At 45.6% G+C, this 25,623-nt stretch overlaps 2 protein-coding genes across 15 annotated transcripts in view; one reads left to right on the top strand and one right to left on the bottom strand.

The window, feature by feature from the left end:
- The window catches only part of LOC139541431 (exocyst complex component 2-like), a 177,581-nt gene that overhangs the window by 104,453 nt on the left and 47,505 nt on the right, over positions 1-25,623 (top strand). For 2 of the 13 annotated variants that reach the window (XM_071346090.1, XM_071346091.1), the window contains exon 28: positions 322-2,296. The exons of the other annotated variants lie outside the window; for them this stretch is intronic. In XM_071346090.1, the coding sequence (XP_071202191.1) occupies positions 322-415 (94 nt within the window). In that variant the 3' untranslated portion in view covers positions 416-2,296. Of the gene's footprint in view, positions 1-321; positions 2,297-25,623 lie in introns of those variants that run through there. 13 annotated transcript variants of the gene reach the window in all.
- On the bottom strand, positions 6,539-20,707 carry LOC139541430 (interferon regulatory factor 4-like). 2 transcript variants are annotated; one of them, XM_071346078.1, is made up of 9 exons: positions 20,652-20,707; positions 20,170-20,386; positions 19,700-19,886; positions 18,988-19,070; positions 16,497-16,641; positions 15,735-15,833; positions 15,229-15,609; positions 14,302-14,414; positions 6,539-7,923 (listed from the first exon to the last, which is right to left on the bottom strand). In XM_071346078.1, exons 2-9 carry the CDS (start codon positions 20,368-20,370, stop codon positions 7,741-7,743), a joined length of 1,392 nt encoding a protein of 463 aa, XP_071202179.1. In that variant the 5' UTR covers positions 20,371-20,386; positions 20,652-20,707; the 3' UTR covers positions 6,539-7,740. The 2 variants fall into 2 exon arrangements, with proteins under 2 accessions (XP_071202179.1, XP_071202178.1); XM_071346077.1 differs by having other exon boundaries at positions 6,540-7,923; positions 18,988-19,085.

Genomic DNA, 25,623 nt, shown 5'->3' on the forward strand with positions numbered 1-25,623 from the left:
GAATTCAAATACAGTTTTGGTTGGTACTGAAATCTCTCCAGTTACACCCCCATTTAATATCATGATTCTACCTCTTTCTTTCCCTGCTTCCATCTCTCTTTTTTTCGTTCTCCTGCTCTCTTTCCCTTGTTCTATCTCTCTTGACTTCTCTCTCTCTCTCTCTCTCTCTCTCTCTCTCTCTCTCTCTCTCTCTCTCTCTCTCTCTCTCTCTCTCTCTCTCTCTCTCTCTCTCTCTCTCTCTCTCTCTCTCTCTCTCTCTCTCTCTCTCTCTCTCTCTCTCTCTGTCTCTCTCTGTCTCTCTGTCTCTCTGTCTGTCTGTAGGTTACTCGAGGAGTTGCTAAATAGGTTTAAGAGCAGTATGCAGCTCCAACTCACCTGTTTCCAGCCCTCTAATGTCCAGCCTGTCAAGAGATGAGCCAAACGTCTGTACGTCTCTTCAACATTAATATAATGGCATTATACTATCTCTATCTATCAAATAATTTGCAATGCCTATTTACTCGTCTCGATAAGCTTTCACAGCCTTTTGTTCAATTGTTATAAGATCTATAGTAGACTGGAAATTAGCCTTTTCTCACACTAATCACATTTTTTATCTTAGATATGTACACTAATTTGCTTAGGGGCAATTCCACGGCAACGGAATTACGCTTTGACTCAGTTTTTTCACCTTAAAATCTATGCCAAAAAAAACATTGATTTCAAAAGTTTAATCAACTATACTACTCTATGCACAGGGACTTTCAACAATCCACTGAAAAAATATACAAATTTAGTGGAAGAACTTTGCAGATGCTAACTTTGGTAACAGAATTATGGTAAAATCTCCCTCAGGCTTTTATGCGGCAATGTTTTCCAAAAACTCCTAATTAAGATTGAAAGACGTCTGCAGAAATCACCTATGAAATGACACCTTGAGTTTGATCAAATCTATTTTGGTTATTGAAATACAGTAAGTGAAGTGGATTTACACCTGTTTACAGAATTAAAGTAATGAACAAACTAACGTCGTGGGTCCCTGATCTGTACTATACAGAAATGCATAATTATGGATTTGAATGTCATTCACCTAATGTTTCACAAGTTTGGACATCACAGTAGAGTACAGTACAGCACAATAAAGCACAGCAGAGTAGAGTATAGTTAAGTACATACGTCAATGATAGATTCAGATTTGGTCCGTTCCATCTGTCGTTAACATTAAGGCCGACTGACCAACTTTCAACTACTTTTCAACGTCCATGGACGTCCAGTGTCGGTCAGTGCTTAGTGAGTGAGGCTGCTGGTTACAGTAAATTAAAAAGTGAGGGGGCTCATGGGTAGATGTCAGTAAGAGCTGGGAGAGGTGACATAACTTGAGATGAGAGAGAGAGGCAAAGAGAGGAAGGGGTTCCTGAACATAACAGTATGCCAGTTGAAGGAATGACAGTAGCAGGGCTCTCAACTGTGGTTTGTGACTATTGAGATTTCCCATTGTAGCTAATTCAGTTGCCGTAATTCTGTTAGATATTTTTGTAATTGTTTTTTTAGTTTTAATCACTTAATAATTCATAAACAGAATCGATATCAGTAAAATAGCTATAATTAACGATACAGTATGTGGGTATTTGGTAACGGAATTACAAGGCAATATTTCTTCAAATCAAAGACAGGAAAACAATTCCTCCAAAACTAAATATAAGTGTTGATATTAGTTGGCAGGGTAATTTACATCAACATTATTGTGTTTTGATGTATTTATAATACATTTTAAGACTTTTTCTGATAGATGTTATTTGTAAGACCCCTTTACCATCTGTTTATCCAGAAATCAAAGCATTTACTTATGCCTCATTTTTAAGATGGAAAATGGCTGAAAAGGGTATCTATGACTTAATTTGCCAATAATATTGACTCTTAACTTTCATTTGACACCCAATCTTATATGCTCCTATAAACGTCATGTTTTGGTGCTCATGGGTTATTTTTGATGGAAAGGCCCAGAGTAATTACATGGTTAATCTGGGCAGTCCCTCTACTGTAGAATCATGCTAATTATAATATTGTTAGATGGCCGCTCATCTAGCAATCAGCATCAAGTCCCTTTTAGCTAGTCTGGTTTTAGAGGCAGGACTGTCTCTACTCTCTTCTGCTAAGAAATATGTCAGAGCCAGCCAACAACTGTGGTCACAGCTCTCTGAATGTTCATAAAGAAACTGCAGGTGTGTTATATGTGTGGAATTTGTGTGAAAATGTTTCAGTGCTGTTCTGTCCTCAAATTAAAAGGCCTGCCAATTAAAATACATATTTAAATTGATTCTGTTCTTGTGACCTGTCACTTTTCACCTTATCACTGTAAGATACTACGTTATTGAATGGTTTATTACACATTGCTGCCATTGTCATATCTACTCATACCCTACCCAACCCCACTCACTCAGACCATACAGTGTCCTTGACCTTGATTAGGCTTGTCCCATAGAAGGTTGTGCAGAGACAGTGCACTGACAGCTCACACATAGTCTAGCACTAGTAATGGGTAGGGCCAGTTAGACAGGGATGGGGTGTTAGTAGAGTGGGGTAGGGTAGGAAGTTGTGAATCGTTCTGCAAGATAGACAGCAAGAGGAGTGGTCTATGCTAACTCCATACTGGCTGTAAAAATTTAGGACAGATTCGGTTGTAGGTGGATGGTTGCGGTTTTTCAGTATTTATGTGGTCGTATGTTTTAACCTTTATTTAACTAGGCAAGTCAGTTAAGAACAAATTCTTATTTACAATGACGGCCTACACCGGCCAAACCCAGACGACGCTGGGCCAATTGTGCGCCGCCCTATGTGACTCCCAATCACGGCCGTTGTGATACAGCTTGAATGTCAAACATTGTAATAGTAGATACATGCTGCCACACTCTTGACTCTCATGAGTTGAGCCATGGGGTTAGCTCAGGGGGTTTTATCACAAAAGATTGTAACATTTTACACACATTCACGAGTGATTATGAAAACATCACTCATTACCAGACAACTCAACACAAAACTCAATCGGGACTTGAATAGCCTACCAGCAATAACCTACACTACAAAATAATGTGGACAGCTGCTCGTCGAACATTTCATTCCAAAATCATGGGCATTAATATGGAGTTGGTCCCCCCTTTGCTGTTATAACCGCCTCCACTCTTCTGGGAAGGCTTTCCACTCCACATGTTGGAACATTGCTTTGGGAACTTGCTTCCATTCAGCCACAAGAGCATTAGTGAGGTCGGGCACTGATGTTGGGTGATTAGGCCTGGCTCGCAAAAACATTTCTGTATGGACCTTGCTTTGTGCCCTGGAGCATTGTCATACGGAAACAGGAAAGGGCCTTCCCCAAACTGTTGCCACAAAGTTTGAACTAAGGGGCCTAGCCTGCACCATGAAAAACATCCCCAGACCATTATTCCTCCTCCATCAAACTTTACAGTTGGCACTATACACTGGGGCAGGTAGCGTTCTCCTGGCATTCGCCAAACACAGATTTGTCCGTCGGATTGCCAGATGGTGAAGCGTGATTCATCACTCCAGAGAACACGTTTCCACTGCTCCAGAGTCCAATAGCAGCGAGCTTGGCATTGCGCATGGTGATCTTCATTTTACGAAGCTCTCGACGAACAGTTATTCTGCTGAATTTGCTTCCAGATACAGTTTGGAACTCGGTAGTGAGTGTTGCAACCAAGGACAGATGATTTTGACACGCTTCAGCACTTGCCGGTACCGTTCTGTGAGCTTGTGTGGCCTACCACTTCGCAGCTGAGCCGTTATTGCTCCTATACTTTTTCACAACAACAGCACTTACAGTTGACCAGGGCAGCTCTAGCAGGGCAGACATGTTACGAACTGACTTGTTGGAAAAGTAGCATCCTATGACGGTGCCACGTTGAAAGTCAATGAGCTCTTCAGTACAGGCCAATGCCAGTGTTTGTCTATGGAGATTGCATGGCTGTGCACTCATTTTTATACACCTGACAGCATGGGTGTGGCTGAAATAGCCGAATCCATGAATTTTGCCGCTAATCTAACCAAAAATGCTAATAAAATATGAGATTGAAATGTTCTTATCGACAAAACAAACCCAAAAATGTGCTTATCTTCTTATTGCCACTATCGACTGTTCGAGAAAAAGCAAAGCCAAATTGCATAATGTGAGCTACATTATCAACAGCAGCACCATAACTCCAAGCCAGGCAGGGGAGATTTCGTCAGCAGCACCATAACCCCAGGCCAGGCAGGGGAGATTTCGTCAGCAGCACCATAACCCCAGGCCAGGGAGATTTCGTCAGCAGCACCATAACCCCAGGCCAGGCAGGGGAAAAGCCATTTAGACTGCGGTTGTTTTGATTCTCTCTTCTTTCTGGTCTGTTCTAAACTTAGCTCTCTATGTGGAGTGTCCACCCACGGATTCATTCACATCAGCAGTATGTTCAAAGCCCTCAGGTCTCATCCTTCCACAACCGGTACTGTTTACAGCCGGAGAAGTGAGGTGGGGAGGGGAGTTTTTACACCACACTTCTGTTCCATTTTGGACGCAGGTGAAAACATGTTTACATCAATCAAGGTGGATTCTTTGAAATAGGTGTTTTTGGTAATAAGGCTGTAATGGGAAGAACCACAGGTTACATAGGGATTGTGTAGGTAGGTGGTGGAACAAATGGTCAGACAAATTAATTTATTTTCTTTGATCACTCTTATCAGACATCTTATAAACCTGTTGTATGTTGTCTCATCCTTAAGGGTGGTTCAACTCTGTCCTTCCTTACAATGGTACACCTGTTCACTAATGGTTGTTATACATATCAGTGTAATTTAGAAGACTTTTTCATCTATAACCGTTTCCCCCAAAAATATAGTACATTATTACTATTACATATATTACAGCATATTACAATTGAAAGTACTACCCAGTCTTATTTACTCTATCAGTACTACCCAGTCTTGTTTACTCTATCAGTACTACCCAGTCTTGTTTACTCTCAGTACTACCCAGTCTTGTTTACTCTATCAGTACTACCCAGTCTTGTTTACTCTATCAGTCAGCCAGTGATTGAGAATTCTACTCAGGGTTTTTCACTATTCTTCCATGGAAATTGAAATGTAGTCAGCGCATGTAGAGGCACCCCAGGAAACACTTGTATCAGTTCTAAACGCTAAGGCTCTTAGGGCCCCGTTGGGGTGGAAAGAGTGGCCAACCTCTTCCCCTGGTGATGTCATCACACATTGTTTATGACAGCGTTCTCCTGTGAGTGTGTTTGATTAACCAGCGTCATCCTGCATCTGAACCAGGCTTCCTGTACACAGACGCACAAAAGAACACACACACACACGTAAACACATGCACACATCCGAAGGATGTCACTTCACCACAAATCCCTTGTCTAACATGAGCCCTCTAGCTATTTGATTGAATGTCTATGTTTGTCTCAAAAAATGCACCATTTTTGCTTTGGTACAATTTTTTATTTTTCTATTACAAAACATGTTCCATATGTATGACAGACTGAGCTTATTGAAGGGTTCAGCATGCTAGTCAGTGTTTCAGTGTGGTCCAATCTTACTGAGTTTATCAAAGATTCAGCATGCTAGTCAGTGTTTCAGTGTGGTCCAATCTCACTGAGTTTATCAAAGATTCAGCATGCTAGTCAGTGTTTCAGTGTGGTCCAATCTCACTGAGTTTATCAAAGATTCAGCATGCTAGTCAGTGTTTCAGTGTGGTCCAATCTCACTGAGTTTATCAAAGATTCAGCATGCTAGTCAGTGTTTCAGTGTGGTCCAATCTTACTGAGTTTATCAAAGATTCAGCATGCTAGTCAGTGTTTCAGTGTGGTCCAATCTCACTGAGTTTATCAAAGATTCAGCATGCTAGTCAGTGTTTCAGTGTGGTCCAATCTCACTGAGTTTATCAAAGATTCAGCATGCTAGTCAGTGTTTCAGTGTGGTCCAATCTTACTGAGTTTATCGAAGATTCAGCATGCTAGTCAGTGTTTCAGTGTGGTCCAATCTTACTGAGTTTATCGAAAGATTCAGCATGCTAGTCAGTGTTTCAGTGTGGTCCAATCTCACTGAGTTTATCAAAGATTCAGCATGCTAGTCAGTGTTTCAGTGTGGTCCAATCTCACTGAGTTTATCAAAGATTCAGCATGCTAGTCAGTGTTTCAGTGTGGTCCAATCTCACTGAGTTTATCAAGATTCAGCATGCTAGTCAGTGTTTCAGTGTGGTCCAATCTCACTGAGTTTATCAAAGATTCAGCATGCTAGTCAGTGTTTCAGTGTGGTCCAATCTCACTGAGTTTATCAAAGATTCAGCATGCTAGTCAGTGTTTCAGTGTGGTCCAATCTCACTGAGTTTATCAAAGATTCAGCATGCTAGTCAGTGTTTCAGTGTGGTCCAATCTCACTGAGTTTATCAAAGATTCAGCATGCTAGTCAGTGTTTCAGTGTGGTCCAATCTCACTGAGTTTATCAAAGATTCAGCATGCTAGTCAGTGTTTCAGTGTGGTCCAATCTCACTGAGTTTATCAAAGATTCAGCATGCTAGTCAGTGTTTCAGTGTGGTCCAATCTCACTGAGTTTATCAAAGATTCAGCATGCTAGTCAGTGTTTCAGTGTGGTCCAATCTCACTGAGTTTATCAAAGATTCAGCATGCTAGTCAGTGTTTCAGTGTGGTCCAATCTTACTGAGTTTATCAAAGATTCAGCATGCTAGTCAGTGTTTCAGTGTGGTCCAATCTCACTGAGTTTATCAAAGATTCAGCACGCTAGTCAGTGTTTCAGTGTGGTCCAATCTCACTGAGTTTATCAAAGATTCAGCATGCTAGTCAGTGTTTCAGTGTGGTCCAATCTTACTGAGTTTATCAAAGATTCAGCATGCTAGTCAGTGTTTCAGTGTGGTCCAATCTCACTGAGTTTATCAAAGATTCAGCATGCTAGTCAGTGTTTCAGTGTGGTCCAATCTCACTGAGTTTATCAAAGATTCAGCATGCTAGTCAGTGTTTCAGTGTGGTCCAATCTCAGAGGCCGTCTTTGGTCATCTCTATTACAGTATTCCCTATTATTCAGTATTGATGCTGGGAAATCTACATACAGTAGTCAGGTAAAATTTCTAACATAGTTACAGAAGAAATTGAGCAAACACAATTAAGCACATTAAAAAACATGTCAATACAATCACTACAGCTGTCAGTTCTGTTGCTGTCAGAAAGTGGACGTTGAAACACAAAATGTCAGTCAAGTTTGGGTCTCTACGGCCAAAGGACGGCTCCCTGAGTTGTTGAAATAAAGTTTGGTCCAAAGAATATTTGGAACATTGATTCCCTTGAGTCCTTACAACACACAAACACATCTACAATATACAACAGATATACATCTGTTACCCCGGGACCACTGAAGAGATTGTATGTTCCTCCATAGCCTGGCTTGGTTCAGTTCAGTCTGGCCTGGCTTGGCTTGGTTCAGTCTGGCCTGGCTAGGTTCAGTTCAGTCTGGCTTGGTTCAGTTCAGTCTGGCCTGGCTAGGTTCAGTTCAGTCTGGCTTGGTTCAGTTCAGTCTGGCCTGGCTAGGTTCAGTCTGGCTTGGATTGGAGTGGCATAGTTCTGCTTGGGCTTTGAGTGAAATCTGGGATCCAGAGTACAGGGAAACGACTCTCCTCCTCTCCCCAGGCTTTCTCCCATCTCCTCCTCTCCCCATATCCTGCACCGCAGTCTGACTGTGATCAGATGGCCAGATATGTCAGTCCTGCAGGGTGTTGCTATGGTGATGCATGATGACCCTCTGGTAGTCCTCGGTTAAAGCAGGTGTCATGCTGTGTTCCGTGACCCCTGGCAGGGAGAGGTCGTAGCTGCGGTAGTAGTGTCCGCTGGTCTGCTGGTGCTGGGTGTAGTATAGGAGTTGCCTGGCAAACTTGGGCTCCACCTGCAGGGGCGGAGGGGAACAGCAGGGATCAGTACTGGTGTCACTGGGAGCTGGTGGCGGTTGTAATGGGGCATAGCCACGGGACGTAGGGGTGCTGAGGGAGCTGCAGCAACCCCTGATAAATACCCTACCAATTTTTTTACAACTAAATTTATACATTACTGTTCAAAAGTTGGGGTCACTTAGATATGTCCTTGTTTTTGAAAGAAAATCTATTTTTTTGGTCCATTAAAATAACATAAAATTGATCAGAAATACAGTGTAGACATTGTTAATGTTGTAAATTACTATTGTAGCTGGAAACGGCTGATTTTTTTATGGAATATCTACATAGGCGTACAGATGTCCATTATCAGCAACCATCACTGCAGTGTTCCAATGGCACATTGTGTTAGCTAATCCAAGTTTATCATTGTAAAAGACTAATTGATCATTAGAAAAACCTTTTGCAATTATGTTAGCACAGCTGAAAATGATTGTTCTGATTAAAGAAGCAATAAAACTGGCCTTCTTTAGACTAGTTGAGTATTGTAGGCTATTCCATGCGAGAAATTGCCAAGAAACTGAAGATCTGGTACAACGCTGTGTACTACTCCCTTCACAGAACAGCGCAAACTGGCCCTAACCAGAATAGAAAGAGGAGTGGGAGGCCCCGGTGCACAACTGAGCAAGAGGACAAGTACATTAGAGTGCCTAGTTTGAGAAACAAATGCAGCACAAGTCCTCAACTGGCAGCTTCATTAAATAGTATCCTCAAAACACCAGTCTCAACGTCAACAGTGAAGAGGCGACTCCGGGATGCTGGCCTTCTAAACATTTGAAGCTGCCATTTGGACTCTGTTTTCTCATGATCAATTAGCCTTTTAAAATGACAAACTTGGATTAGCTAACACAACATGCCATTGGAACACAGGAGTGATGGTTGCTGATAACGGCCTCTGTACGCCTATGTAGATATTCCATTAAAAATCAGCCGTTTCCAGCTACAATGGTCATTTACAACATTAACAATGTCTGCACTGTATTTGATCAATTTGATGTTATTTTAATGGAGAAAAAATTTACTTTTCTTTCAAAAACAAGGACATTTCTAAGTGACCCCAAACTTTTGAACGGTAGTGTATATACAGTCAGAGCAGTGAAAATGACACCTTTTTTCTCTCTGTATTGTTGGGAAGGGCCCGTAAGTAAGCGTTTCCCTGTTAGTCTACACCAGTGGTGGAAAAAGTACACAACTGTCATACTTGAGTAAAAGTATAGATATCTTTTTTTTTTTTTTTTTTTTTTTAAATTTTATCCCCTTTTCTCCCCAATTTTCGTGGTATCCAATCGCTAGTAATTACTATCTTGTCTCATCGCTACAACTCCCGTACGGGCTCGGGAGAGACGAAGGTCGAAAGTCATGCGTCCTCCGAAGCACAACCCAACCTAGCCGCACTGCTTCTTAACACAGCGCGCCTCCAACCCGGAAGCCAGTCGCACCAATGTGTCGGAGGAAACACCGTGCACCCGCCCCCTCGGTTAGCGCGCACTGCGCCCGGCCCGCCACAGGAGTCGCTGGAGCGCGATGAGACAAGGATATCCCTACCGGCCAAACCCTCCCTAACCCGGACGACGCTAAGCCAATTGTGCGTCGCCCCACGGACCTCCCGGTCGCGGCCGGCTGCGACAGAGCCTGGGCGCGAACCCAGACTCTGGTGGCGCAGCATAGCACTGCGATGCAGTGCTCTAGACCACTGCGCCACCCGGGAGGCCTAAGTATAGATATCTTAATAGAAAGTTACTCAAGTAAAAGTGAAAGTCACCCAGTAAAATGCTACTTGGGTAAAAGTCTAAAAGTATTTGGTTCTAAATATACTTAAGTATCAAAAGTAAATGTCAGCTCTAAAATATACTTAAGTATCAAAAGTAGAAATATAAATAATTTCAAAATCCTTATATTAAGCAAAGCAGACGACACCATTTTCTTGTTTTAAAAATGTACGATTAGCCAGGGGCACACCCCAACACTCAGACATCATTTACAGATAGCCAGGGGCACACCCCAACACTCAGACATCATTACAGATAGCCAGGGGCACACCCCAACACTCAGACATCATTACAGATAGCCAGGGGCACACCCCAACACTCAGACATCATTACAGATAGCCAGGGGCACACCCCAACACTCAGACATCATTACAGATAGCCAGGGGCACACCCCAACACTCAGACATCATTTACAGATAGCCAGGGGCACACCCCAACACTCAGACATCATTTACAGATAGCCAGGGGCACACTCCAACACTCAGACATAATTTACAGATAGCCAGGGGCACACCCCAACACTCAGACATCATTTACAGATAGCCAGGGGCACACCCCAACACTCAGACATCATTTACAGATAGCCAGGGGCACACCCCAACACTCAGACATCATTTACAGATAGCCAGGGGCACACCCCAACACTCAGACATCATTTACAGATAGCCAGGGGCACACCCCAACACTCAGACATCATCTACAGATAGCCAGGGGCACACTCCAACACTCAGACATCATCTACAGATAGCCAGGGGCACACCCCAACACTCAGACATCATCTACAGATAGCCAGGGGCACACTCCAACACTCAGACATCATCTACAGATAGCCAGGGGCACACCCCAACACTCAGACATCATCTACAGATAGCCAGGGGCACACCCCAACACTCAGACATCATCTACAGATAGCCAGGGGCACACCCCAACACTCAGACATCATCTACAGATAGCCAGGGGCACACTCCAACACTCAGACATCATCTACAGATAGCCAGGGGCACACCCCAACACTCAGACATCATCTACAGATAGCCAGGGGCACACTCCAACACTCAGACATCATCTACAGATAGCCAGGGGCACACCCCAACACTCAGACATCATTTACAGATAGCCAGGGGCACACCCCAACACTCAGACATCATTTACAGATAGCCAGGGGCACACTCCAACACTCAGACATCATCTACAGATAGCCAGGGGCACACCCCAACACTCAGACATCATCTACAGATAGCCAGGGGCACACCCCAACACTCAGACATCATCTACAGATAGCCAGGGGCACACTCCAACACTCAGACATCATTTACAGATAGCCAGGGGCACACCCCAACACTCAGACATCATTACAGATAGCCAGGGGCACACCCCAACACTCAGACATCATTTACAGATAGCCAGGGGCACACCCCAACATTCAGACATCATTTACAGATAGCCAGGGGCACACCCCAACACTCAGACATCATTTACAGATAGCCAGGGGCACACCCCAACACTCAGACATCATTTACAGATAGCCAGGGGCACACCCCAACACTCAGACATCATCTACAGATAGCCAGGGGCACACCCCAACACTCAGACATCATCTACAGATAGCCAGGGGCACACTCCAACCCTCAGACATCATTTACAGATAGCCAGGGGCACACCCCAACACTCAGACATCATTTACAGATAGCCAGGGGCACACTCCAACACTCAGACATCATCTACAGATAGCCAGGGGCACACCCCAACACTCAGACATCATTTACAGATAGCCAGGGGCACACCCCAACACTCAGACATCATTTACAGATAGCCAGGGGCACACTCCAACACTCAGACATCATCTACAGATAGCCAGGGGCACACCCCAACACTCAGACATCATTTACAGATAGCCAGGGGCACACTCCAACACTCAGACATCATTTACAGATAGCCAGGGGCACACCCCAACACTCAGACATCATTTACAGATAGCCAGGGGCACACCCCAACACTCAGACATCATCTACAGATAGCCAGGGGCACACCCCAACACTCAGACATCATTTACAGATAGCCAGGGGCACACCCCAACACTCAGACATCATCTACAGATAGCCAGGGGCACACCCCAACACTCAGACATCATTTACAGATAGCCAGGGACACACCCCAACACTCAGACATCATTTACAGATAGCCAGGGGCACACCCCAACACTCAGACATCATTACAGATAGCCAGGGGCACACCCCAACCCTCAGACATCATTTACAGATAGCCAGGGGCACACTCCAACACTCAGACATCATTTACAGATAGCCAGGGGCACACCCCAACACTCAGACATCATTTACAGATAGCCAGGGGCACACCCCAACCCTCAGACATCATTTACAGATAGCCAGGGGCACACTCCAACACTCAGACATCATTTACAGATAGCCAGGGGCACACTCCAACACTCAGACATCATTTACAGATAGCCAGGGGCACACTCCAACCCTCAGACATCATTTACAGATAGCCAGGGGCACACTCCAACACTCAGACATCATTTACAGATAGCCAGGGACACACCCCAACACTCAGACATCATTTACAGATAGCCAGGGGCACACCCCAACACTCGGACATCATTACAGATAGCCAGGGGCACACCCCAACCCTCAGACATCATTTACAGATAGCCAGGGGCACACCCCAACATTCAGACATCATTTACAGATAGCCAGGGGCACACCCCAACACTCAGACATCATTTACAGATAGCCAGGGGCACACCCCAACACTCAGACATCATTTACAGATAGCCAGGGGCACACTCCAACACTCAGACATCATTTACAGATAGCCAGGGGCACACCCCAACACTCAGACATCATTTACAGATAGCCAGGGGCACACCCCAACACTCAGACATCATCTACAGATAGCCAGGGGCACACTCCAACACTCAGACATCATTTACAGATAGCCAGGGGCACACCCCAACACTCAGACATCATTTACAGATAGCCAGGGGCACACTCCAACCCTCAGACATCATTACAGATAGCCAGGGGCACACTCCAACACTCAGACATCATTTACAGATAGCCAGGGGCACACTCCAACCCTCAGACATCATCTACAGATAGCCAGGGGCACACTCCAACACTCAGACATCATTTACAGATAGCCAGGGGCACACTCCAACACTCAGACATCATTTACAGATAGCCAGGGGCACACCCCAACACTCAGACATCATTTACAGATAGCCAGGGGCACACTCCAACCCTCAGACATCATTACAGATAGCCAGGGGCACACTCCAACCCTCAGACATCATTACAGATAGCCAGGGGCACACCCCAACACTCAGACATCATTTACAGATAGCCAGGGGCACACCCCAACACTCAGACATCATTTACAGATAGCCAGGGGCACACCCCAACACTCAGACATCATTTACAGATAGCCAGGGGCACACCCCAACACTCAGACATCATCTACAGATAGCCAGGGGCACACCCCAACACTCAGACATCATTTACAGATAGCCAGGGACACACCCCAACACTCAGACATCATTTACAGATAGCCAGGGGCACACCCCAACACTCAGACATCATTACAGATAGCCAGGGGCACACCCCAACCCTCAGACATCATTTACAGATAGCCAGGGGCACACTCCAACACTCAGACATCATTTACAGATAGCCAGGGGCACACCCCAACACTCAGACATCATCTACAGATAGCCAGGGGCACACCCCAACACTCAGACATCATTTACAGATAGCCAGGGGCACACTCCAACACTCAGACATCATCTACAGATAGCCAGGGGCACACCCCAACACTCAGACATCATTTACAGATAGCCAGGGGCACACCCCAACACTCAGACATCATTTACAGATAGCCAGGGGCACACTCCAACACTCAGACATCATTTACAGATAGCCAGGGGCACACTCCAACACTCAGACATCATTTACAGATAGCCAGGGGCACACCCCAACACTCAGACATCATTTACAGATAGCCAGGGGCACACCCCAACACTCAGACATCATTTACAGATAGCCAGGGGCACACTCCAACACTCAGACATCATCTACAAATGATGCATTTGTGTTTAGTGAGTCAGAGTCAGTAGGGATGACCACGTGTTATCTTGATAAGTGCGTCAATTGGACCATTTTCCTTTCCTGCTAAGCATTCATCATGTAACGAGTGCTTTTGGGTGTCAGGGAAAATGTATGCTGTAAAAAGTACATTATTTTCTTTAGGAATGTAGTGAAGTAAAAGTGAAAGTTGTCAAAAATATAAAAAGTAAAGTACAGACCCCCAAAAAACGACTTAAGAAGTACTTTAAAGTATTTTTACGTTTGTACTTTACACCACTGGTCTACACCTATTGTTTACGAAGCATGTGACAAATACAGTTTGATTTGAGTAGAATGGAGAGAGGTTAGGGGGTGGAGAGAGGGCCAGGATTAGGGGATGGGGTTTGGGTAAAGTAGAGAGAGTGGTTGAATACAGGTAGTAGAGGTCATATTGATATTAGGTGATAGTTATATACTGTACCTGTACAGTGAGGGTCCTCCTCTGTCTCTGCGGGTCCAGACACTCGTCTCCAAAACTCAGCAGCACCTGGAGACGTGGAGGGGGCCGGCCGTGGAGGGCATAGCCCTGCAGCTCTGGTAGACAGAGAGAAATAAGTGGTTAATAGGGTCTAGATGGTTAGGTTAGGTACATAGGAGAGACATGGTGAGCATAGCCCTGCAGCTCTGACACAAACAGGGAGGGAGGGAGGTGAGGTGGAGATGGTTAGATTAGGTACAGAGGAGAGACATGGTGAGCATAGCCCCGTGGCTCTGAGACAAACAGGGAGGGAGGGAGGTGAGGTGGAGATGGTTATATTAGGTACAGAGAAGAGACATGGTGGGCATAGCCCCGCAGCTCTGAGGGAGGGAGGTGAGGTGGAAATGGTTAGATTAGGTACAGAGGAGAGACGTGGTGGGCATAGCCCCGCAGCTCTGAGACAAACAGGGAGAGAGGTGAGGTAGAGATGGTTAGGTAGAGAGGACAGATTGCAGGGAGGGAGAAAGAGGATTCAATCTAGACCCCCTATAAAGGCTTAACCCCCTATAAAGGGTTAATACATTTTGGTCAAAGGGAATTCTTATGAGCTGGTGTGGTGGTGACTTTAGAGGTTGTGTGACTGGATGGAAACTCCTGGTTCTATATGCAAATTAGACCAATCAGGCTGAACACATCTGTGGTAGGTGGGCGGGGATGAGGTCACTACTGTGTGTCATGTGTCATTCTTAAAAGTGTGTGTTGGGGATTATGGAGGCAATCTCATCATATTTCAAGGAAATGAGGACGTATCTGCTTCCTGTTCATGACCAGGAAACAGCATGACAACAGAGAGTGGTTTGGTTTGCCAGTGAATGAGACAAGTGTGTGGGTGCGTGCCCGCCTGCCTGCCTGCAGTGTACGTTAACTCACCTGCAAAGTAGTCCTGTGTGTGCAGTAGTTTACAGGTGTGTTCTCTCTCCAGCTTGTTGGGTTTATCTCCGTAGGGCGATAACCCTCCCTCCCAGAACACTCTCTCCTGGCACAGCCGCCGAGCGTAGAGGCCATCTGGGGCCATCCATAGCAGCACGCCCCTCTCCAGGGTACCACCAGGGGGGCTGGGGGGGCACTCCTCCCCCCTCCCCAGGGCTGGCAGGCTGTCCAGGGGTAGGGGCACCAGGTCTGGACCTCCAGTGGGGGAATAGAGCTTGTCGTCTGGGGAGCAGGGAGTGATGCGACAGCCTTCAGGACTGGAGGTGGTCACCTCCCTCCACAAGGAGTCCCGGTAGAACACTGACACATGTAACCCCATATCTGGGGTGGAGGAGGGAGTAATGGTCAGAGCTAACACAATATAATACCAATTACGTGGAACAAAATGTGTTATTGGCAAGTCATACGTGAAGTAAATAAGTGTGTGTGTACACTGTATATTGTACCTGAGAGTGCCTCAGCTGATCTCATGCTGGTGTCCAGTGTGAAGGGGGAGGGCTGGCCATCAGTAGGGTAGGTGTAGAAGGACCCTGTAATCTGGTACCCTGCAAACACAGAGAGACAGTACCTGAATAAAGGCACTTATTCCAACACACAACAGAACAGCATACACACAAATATCATGGGTCGAATCGACAATCACGTGAAAAGCAAGTTATTTGAGCAATGTCAAGTTGGTATGTAGGCCCATGTGAACATAACTCCCATCGCCTGAATAGCTGGTTGACCCTCACCAACTGGGCCACCTGGTCCACGATACATTTTCTAATTCATAGTACATAGTCTATCATCCTAGAATGGCAAATTGCTCTTTACTCTCTGCACACACTCATATGCACCTGACTCTTTCATTTACATATTTCCCCAACCGCACATCATCCTGTACATTTTTTATTTCTTTATTTATACATCTCTACATACATAATTTATAATGTAACTTAGTGTTTATAGTGTAGCTTGTAGTTCTTAGCTTACAGTCTACATTGTGTACATACCACATGGATTTGTGTAAACTCTGCTTCTACATACAGTATGTTGTCTGTATATCCTGTTTATTGTGGCTGCACCATTTCACCAAGTCAAATTCCTGTACATGCAAATGTATTTGGTGAATAAAGGTGATTCTGACTACACATCTACACACCCTAAATTACATTCTCTCATACAAACAAACATGGATGCTGTGGTATTGGTGGTATTGGGCCTACCGTTGTCCATGCTGGGGCCCTGGGCCCAGGGTAGGCTGCGTGAGGGGTAGGAACACTGGCCATAGGGCAGCTCAGGGAGCGAGGTCTGCTCTGGAAGATAGTCCCTCATCCATCCTCGCTCTGCATTGGACATGTACCCAGACATCTACACACATAGAGACAGGGAGATACCCCTCAGTCAAACCATCACATCTGCACACATAGAGACAGAGATTTGTGCAGCTGTCTCTCTCTCACACATGCACGCAGTGTTGGGAGTAGTGAACTACAGTGAGGGAAAAAAGTATTTGATCCCCTGCTGATTTTGTACGTTTACCCACTGACAAAGAATTGATCAGTCTATACTTTTAATGGTAGGTTTATTTGAACAGTGAGAGACAGAATAACCACAAAAATATCCAGAAAAACGCATGTCAAAAATGTTATAAATTGATTTGCATTTTAATGAGGGAAATAAGTATTTGACCCCCTCTCAATCAGAAAGATTTCTGGCTCCCAGGTGTCTTTCATACAGGTAACGAGCTGAGATTAGGAGCACACTGTTAAAGGGAGTGCTCCTAATCTCAGTTTGTTACCTGTATAAAAGACACCTGTCCACAGAAGCAATCAATCAATCAGATTCTAAACTCTCCACCATGGCCAAGACCAAAGAGCTCTCCAAGGATGTCAGGGACAATATTGTAGATCTACACAAGGCTGGAATGGGCTACAAGACCATTGCCAAGCAGCTTGGTGAGAAGGTGACAACAGTTGGTGCGATTATTCGCAAATGGAAGAAACACTAAATAACTGTTAAACTCCCTCGGCCTGGGACTCCATGCAAGATCTCACCTCGTGGAGTTGCAATGATCATGAGAACGGTGAGGAATCAGCCCAGAACTACACAGGAGGATCTTGTCAATGATCTCAAGGCAGCTGGGACCATAGTCACCAAGAAAGCAATTGGTAACACACTACGCCGTGAAGGACTGAAATCCTGCAGCGTCCGCAAGGTCCCCCTGCTCAAGAAAGCACATATACATGCCCGTCTGAAGTTTGCCAATGAACATCTGAATGATTCAGAGGACAACTGGGTGAACGTGTTGTGGTCAGATGAGACCAAAATGGAGTTCTTTGGCATCAACTCAACTTGCCGTGTTTGGAGGAGGAGGAATGCTGCCTATGACCCCAAGAAACCATCCTCACCGTCAAACATGGAGGTGGAAACATTATGCTTTGGGGGTGTTTTTCTGCTAAGGGGACAGGACAACTTCACCGCATCAAAGGGACGATGGACAGGGCCATGTACCGTCAAATCTTGGGTGAAAACCTCCTTCCCTCAGCCAGGGTATTGAAAATGTGTCGTGGATGGGTATTCCAGCACGACAATGACCCAAAACACACGGCCAAGGCAACAAAGGAGTGGCTCAAGAAAAAGCACATTAAGGTCCTGGAGTGGCCTAGCCAGTCTCCAGACCTTAATCCCATAGAAAATCTGTGGAGGGAGCTGAAGGTTCGAGTTGCCAAATGTCAGCCTCGAAACCTTAATGACTTGAAGAAGATCTGCAAAGAGGAGTGGGACAAAATCCCTCCTGAGATGTGTGCAAACCTGGTGGCCAACTACAAGAAACATCTGACCTCTGTGATTGCCAACAAGGGTTTTGCCACCACGTACTAAGTCATGTTTTGCAGAGGGGGTCAAATACTTATTTCCCTCATTAAAATGCAAATCAATTTATAACATTTTTGACATGCGTTTTTCTGGATATTTTTGTTGATATTCTGTCTCTCACTGTTCAAATAAACCTACCATTAAAATTACAGACTGATCATTTCTTTGTCAGTGGGCAAACGTACAAAATCAGCAGGGGATCAAATACTTTTTTCCCTCACTGTACATGTAGTTCAACTAGTAATTTAACTACATTTTGCAGTAGCTTGGTGGTAGTTGAACTATATTCAAATCTAGATAGTGTTTTTAGTAGGTAGTTACTTCTTTTGCCATGTAGCTAAATACTGGAACTACACACAACTTTTTTTGCCATGTAGCTAAATACTGGAACTACACACAACTTTTTTTGCCATGTAGCTAAATACTGGAACTACACACAACTTTTTTTGCCATGTAGCTAAATACTGGAACTACACACTACTTTTTTTGCAAAAAGAAAAGATGGGTGAAGCAGAGAATTTCCTTTCTTTTTGGGCATCAGACATGACTAATTCTCACTTTAAACACAGTCTGTGTTAAATAGGCTAAATTACACATTCTGTTAATATCTGTCTTGCAATCTGTATTCTATGCCATTTGACATTTAAAGTAGTTTTGATGTAGTGAACTACTTTTTCACAGTAACTTTAGTTAAACTATATGTTTCTTAATGGGCGCTTTAGTGTAGCTTAACTTCTTCCAGTGTGAAGTAATTGGTTAACTATATTTCTGAATATCTTCCCCAACACTGCACACACACACGCACACACACACACGCACAGCCTTCCTTGTAATAGTTACCTGAGTCTGTAGGGCGGGGTAGGAGGGGTGCATGGGATAGCTCGGGGGAGTCTGCGGGCTGCCACCATCCTCCTGTTTGGATCCTGATAGCAAGAAATCTGTTACACAGGAGGAATAATTGAAACAAAACACAGACACACACACATTCATTGCGCTCTCAAAGTTCATAAGAGAATAATACGTTCATTATTACACATGCACAAGCATAATCAGGACTTTATCCTACAGTTGGCTGTAACTAATTCACAGTGTCTTGTGGTTTGGCAGCTTGATTGTCCAGCATACTGATGTGTATTTGTACAGAACTCACTGGCCCCTATAAACCCTATCAAACCCCCCCCCCCCATCAAACCCTATCAAAACCCTACCCCCCCCCCCCCCCCATCAAACCCTATCAAAACCCTACCCCCCCCTATCAAAACCCTACCCCCCCCCCCCCCCCCCCATCAAACCCTATCAACCCCCCCCCCATCAAACCCTGTCAAAACCCTACCCCCCTATCAAAACCATATCCCCCCCCCCCCCCCCCCCTACAAAAAAACCATCGGGTGAGTGTGGGACAACTCTGTTTCCTACTGATGGTGGTGTACAGTATATGATAAAAACAAGAAGTTGATTTTTTTTGCATGTATTGGAATGCCACTTAAATTGATAGAATACCGGGTAGAATTGATACAATTTTCTAGAATTGATAGAATATAATTATACTGACGTCTCTTGGCGCCCTCGGGTATGATCCGGTAGACTTTGTAGGGGTCTGAGATGTCCAGTTGACTCTTTTCCACGAGTTCTTCGAAGTCGTTACTTTTGTTGAGTGCGCACCGCAGGCGCGTCTTCCACGTTGGCGGGTCCGGTTTGTCGATGCCCTCACGAAACTTGCCCTTAAACAGCGCCCAAGCCTGCAGGAATGTCACACAAAACCGAGCCGTGAGATATGGTTAACGAATCACCGGTGCAGTTGTGCATGAGTTGAAAACAAGTCCTGTGCTTCTGGGATTTGGCACTTCAACCTACCCAAAGCGCACGAAATGAACTCATCTTTAGTCTAATAGTTCTGTTTGCAACCAACACAACTAAATGTCCAATATTTTGGTCAAGTGTATAATACACATCTCTAACAAATGCAGTGCGTAAATGCAACAGTTGAGAGACATTCCGTTGAGGCCCCGTATCATACAGTACCTTGAAGAGAGCGGCATCCTCGTCCCGGTTGTAGTCCTGCTTGCCTGCGTGCTTCCACGGTATCCTGAAGATGCTCTTGTCGTCGTTCTCCCACACGAGGCCCGCGTAGTTCCCGGTGTCAACCTGCTCGATCAGCCACGAGCGGAGCTTCCCGTTTCCACAGCTCACTGTAGACATGCCGTAGTCCGAATCCGGATTCATCTCTAGCCAAGAGACGCTGTAGACAAGCATTCAGATATTTAGTCTATAAATGATCCAGCACATATACATTTTATTACAAATGTCTGCAAAAATATTATGATTCCATTTTTTTATGCCAAATTGCTTGCGTAAACTTGCAGATCAAGTATGTACATTTTATTAAAATAATTAAAGAATAGGCTACATTCACTTTTGAAAACGTTTAATTGGATGTGAATTTATCTTTTGCTGCAGGTAGCCTATATGTTTTAGAGGGAGCAGAGCAAGTGTCCATGACTTACCTCTGAAACTCGAAACCCCTTTGAGTTTTGAAATCAATCAGTCTCGAAAGATCATAATGCAGCGTGACAACTTAACTTAAATCATAGTTGTGGAGTGGGCGGGGCGAGTAGAGCGATGTGCACCTGCTAAGTTCTGTGAACCTTATCTGCGCAAGCCTCCCGTAAACAGCAGGGGGAAACCCTCACGGGACACCCGCAATCCTGGAAAGTGGGACAATCTATTCACCGTAGTAGAGAGCAAAACAATTCTTTGAAGTTATATAAACCCATGTAATGGGCTAAATAGAAGCATACATCCTGCCAGTGATATTTTATGTTCATGATACAAATCAAGCATACATCCTGCCAGTGAAATTTTATGTTCATGATACAAATCGTTTGGCCTAATTCCCTGTCCAAGAAGTGCAATTGATACAGCCTCAAGGATTGGGAAAACTTGATCTCAAATAAGCCTGAAGATGTAAGAAACATACTGGGTGCCTAATTTTTCATCTAAGGCATATTGGAAAAAAAGTAAGTAGCCTAGGTATAATCATTGTAATTACTAAAGTCATAGGCTAATTATGATTGTGATAAAGAACATTGCCTTCCTGTGGAGAACAAATTGAAATGCAGCTGAGCTTGCAAAGTCATATACCACTTGAAAACAGTAGACACGTTTTGTTTCTTTTTTAATAATATGTCAGAATATTTTTTCTTGACTAATCTTGAATATACATACAATCAAAATTCTGTTGGTCTATAAAGATGCAGTGCGGAGTTTCATATAAGTATTACACGCAAAGCACACACACAAACCCACACAACACTCACAGAAAGAGGAGCATGTGTATGGAGAGGGGTGAAGGAGATGATCAAATGAGAGGAGTACCTGTGTCTTGGTGTGGATTGCATTTAGCCTATAGTAAAGTATGTTTGCTGTGCTGTCAGATGGATTGCTCTTCCATGTTGCTGTGACAGTTAGGGGGAAAGGAGCCCATGTCAAAGAAGACCCCAATCACACACAGGGACCACTGAGAAATCCCCTTGTGACAGCATTCACATTTGCAAACATATGACCCATATCATATTTTTGACAACTTGGAATTTTGCACATTTGCCTCCATCAAAGTTGGTCGATTTAAAGTTGGTTGACTGCGAATATGGAACTCAAGTCCAGCCCATATCTATGCAGTGAGACACAAGGATTGGCTGGGCGTTGCGTGAGTGACAGGTGTCTGGCTGGAGACATGGGGTCATGTGTTGCTGGTGCCGTGGCCGTTGCTATGGAGTCACTGATGGTCTGAGACTTTGGCAACAGAAGGGCTCCAATCTCCTCTTCATCGTTGAAAGGGTTCTTCTCATACTTGTCTTAAACCATAACCTACACCGCATTCGGAAAGTATTCAGACCCCTTGACTCAATTACAGCCTTATGGATTAGTACATTTTTGTTCCTCATCAATCTACACACAGTACCCCAGAATGACAAAGCGAAAACAGATTTTTTTTTAAATGTTTGCACATTTATTAAAAATAAAAAACATAACTTATTTACATAAGTATTCAGACCTTTGCTATGAGTCTCGAAATTGAGCTCAGGTGCATCCTGTTTCCATTGATCATCCTTGAGATGTTTCTACAAATTGATTGGAGTTCACCTGTGGTAAATTCAATTGATTGCACATGATTTGGAAAGGCACACAACTGTCTATATAAGAGCCCAAAGTTGACAGTGCATGTCAGAGCACAAACTAAGCCATGAGGTCGAAGGAATTGTCTGTAGATTGTTTAGAGTCACAGATCTGGGGATGGGTAGCAAAAACATTCTGCAGCGTTGAAGGTACCCAAGAACACAGTGGCCTCCATCATTCTTAAATGGAGGAAGTTTGGAACCACCAAGACTCTTCCTAGAGCTGGTTGCCGGGCCAAACTGAGCAATCAGAGGAGAAGGGCCTTGGTCAGGGAGGTGACCAAGAACCTGATGGTCACTCTAACAGAGCTCCAGAGTTCCTCTGTAGAGATGCGAGAACCTTCCAGAAGGACAGCCATCTCTGTAGCATTCTATCAATCAGTCCTTTATGGTAGAGTGGCCAGACAGAAGCCACTCCTCAGTAAAATGCACACAACAGCCCGATTGACGTGTGTCAAAAGGCACCTAAAGGACTATCAGACCATGAGAAACAAAATTATCTGGTCTGATGAAACCAAGATTGAACTCTTTGGCCTGAATGCTAACTGTCAAGTCTGGAGGAAACCTGGCACCATCCCTATGGGGAAGCATGGTGGTGGCAGCATCATGCTGTGGTTATGTTTTTCAGTGGCAGGGACTGGGAGACTAGTCAGGATCCAGGGAAAGATGAACGGAGCAAAGTACAGAGAGATCATTGATGAAAACCTGCTCCAGAGCACTCAGGACATCAGACTGGGGTGAAGGTTCACCTTCCAACAGGACAACGACCCTAAGCACACAGCCAAGACAACGCAGAAGTGGCTTCGGGACAAGTCTCTGAATGTCCTTGAGTGGCCCAGCCAGAGCCCGGACTTGAACCCGATCTAACATCTCTGGAGAGACCTGAAAATTGCTGTGCAGCGACACTCCCCATCCAACCTGACAGAGCTTGAGAGGATCTGCAGAGAAGAATGGGAGAAAGTCCCCAATACATTTACATTTACATTACATTTAAGTCATTTAGCAGACGCTCTTATCCAGAGCGACTTACAAATTGGTGCATTCACCTTATGATATCCAGTGGAACAACCACTTTACAATAGTGCATCTAACTCTTTTAAGGGGGGGGTTAGAAGGATTACTTTATCCTATCCTAGGTATTCCTTAAAGAGGTGGGGTTTCAGGTGTCTCCGGAAGGTGGTGATTGACTCCGCTGACCTGGCGTCGTGAGGGAGTTTGTTCCACCATTGGGGTGCCAGAGCAGCGAACAGTTTTGACTGGGCTGAGCGAGAACTGTACTTCCTCAGAGGTAGGGAGGCGAGCAGGCCAGAGGTGGATGAACGCAGTGCCCTTGTTTGGGTGTAGGGCCTGATCAGAGCCTGAAGGTACGGAGGTGCCGTTCCCCTCACAGCTCCGTAGGCAAGCACCATGGTCTTGTAGCGGATGCGAGCTTCAACTGGAAGCCAGTGGAGAGAGCGGAGGGGCGGGGTGACGTGAGAGAACTTGGGAAGGTTGAACACCAGACGGGCTGCGGCGTTCTGAATGAGTTGTAGGGGTTTAATGGCACAGGCAGGGAGCCCAGCCAACAGCGAGTTGCAGTAATCCAGACGGGAGATGACAAGTGCCTGGATTAGGACCTGCGCCGCTTCCTGTGTGAGGCAGGGTCGTACTCTGCGAATGTTGTAGAGCATGAACCTACAGGAACGGGTCACCGCCTTGATGTTAGTTGAGAACAACAGGGTGTTGTCCAGGATCACGCCAAGGTTCTTAGCACTCTGGGAGGAGGACACAATGGAGTTGTCAACCGTGATGGCGAGATCATGGAACGGGCAGTCCTTCCCCGGGAGGAAGAGCAGCTCCGTCTTGCCGAGGTTCGGCTTGAGGTGGTGATCCGTCATCCACACTGATATGTCTGCCAGACATGCAGAGATGCGATTCGCCACCTGGTTATCAGAAGGGGGAAAGGAGAAGATTAATTGTGTGTCGTCTGCATAGCAATGATAGGAGAGACCATGTGAGGATATGACAGAGCCAAGTGACTTGGTGTATAGCGAGAATAGGAGAGGGCCTAGAACAGAGCCCTGGGGGACACCAGTGGTGAGAGCACGTGGTGCGGAGACAGATTCTCGCCACGCCACCTGGTAGGAGCGACCTGTCAGGTAGGACGCAATCCAAGCGTGGGCCGCGCCGGAGATGCCCAACTCGGAGAGGGTGGAGAGGAGGATCTGATGGTTCACAGTATCAAAGGCAGCCGATAGGTCTAGAAGGATGAGAGCAGAGGAGAGAGAGTTAGCTTTAGCAGTGCGGAGCGCCTCCGTGACACAGAGAAGAGCAGTCTCAGTTGAATGACTAGTCTTGAAACCTGACTGATTTGGATCAAGAAGGTCATTCTGAAAGAGATAGCAGGAGAGCTGGCCAAGGACGGCACGTTCAAGAGTTTTGGAGAGAAAGAAAGAAGGGATACTGGTCTGTAGTTGTTGACATCGGAGGGATCGAGTGTAGGTTTTTTCAGAAGGGGTGCAACTCTCGCTCTCTTGAAGACGGAAGGGACGTAGCCAGCGGTCAAGGATGAGTTGATGAGCGAGGTGAGGTAAGGGAGAAGGTCTCCGGAAATGGTCTGGAGAAGAGAGGAGGGGATAGGGTCAAGCGGGCAGGTTGTTGGGCGGCCGGCCGTCACAAGACGCGAGATTTCGTCTGGAGAGAGAGAGGGGAGAAAGAGGTCAAAGCACAGGGTAGGGCAGTGTGAGCAGAACCAGCGGTGTCGTTTGACTTAGCAAACGAGGATCGGATGTCGTCGACCTTCTTTTCAAAATGGTTGACGAAGTCATCCGCAGAGAGGGAGGAGGGGGGGGAGGGGGAGGAGGATTCAGGAGGGAGGAGAAGGTGGCAAAGAGCTTCCTAGGGTTAGAGGCAGATGCTTGGAATTTAGAGTGGTAGAAAGTGGCTTTAGCAGCAGAGACAGAAGAGGAGAATGTAGAGAGGAGGGAGTGAAAGGATGCCAGGTCCGCAGGGAGGCGAGTTTTCCTCCATTTCCGCTCGGCTGCCCGGAGCCCTGTTCTGTGAGCTCGCAATGAGTCGTCGAGCCACGGAGCAGGAGGGGAGGACCGAGCCGGGCTGGAGGATAGGGGACATAGAGAGTCAAAGGATGCAGAAAGGGAGGAGAGGAGGGTTGAGGAGGCAGAATCAGGAGATAGGTTGGAGAAGGTTTGAGCAGAGGGAAGAGATGATAGGATGGAAGAGGAGAGAGTAGCGGGGGAGAGAGAGCGAAGGTTGGGACGGCGCGATACCATCCGAGTAGGGGCAGTGTGGGAAGTGTTGGATG

The sequence above is a fragment of the Salvelinus alpinus genome, chromosome 16 (genome assembly GCF_045679555.1).
Source record: "Salvelinus alpinus chromosome 16, SLU_Salpinus.1, whole genome shotgun sequence".
Lineage (NCBI taxonomy): Eukaryota > Metazoa > Chordata > Actinopteri > Salmoniformes > Salmonidae > Salvelinus > Salvelinus alpinus.

What these genes read in the sequence shown, in the direction of transcription:
- LOC139541430 (XM_071346077.1), bottom strand. Translation starts at nt 20,370, where the DNA reads ATGAATCCGGATTCGGACTACGGCATGTCTACAGTGAGCTGTGGAAAC. An exon ending in AGGATGCCGCTCTCTTCAAG is followed by an intron (nt 19,887 to 20,169) that starts GTACTGTATGAT and finishes ACATTCCTGCAG; the next exon opens with GCTTGGGCGCTGTTTAAGGG. An exon ending in ATCAGCTGAGGCACTCTCAG is followed by an intron (nt 15,610 to 15,734) that starts GTACAATATACA and finishes CCTCCACCCCAG; the next exon opens with ATATGGGGTTACATGTGTCA.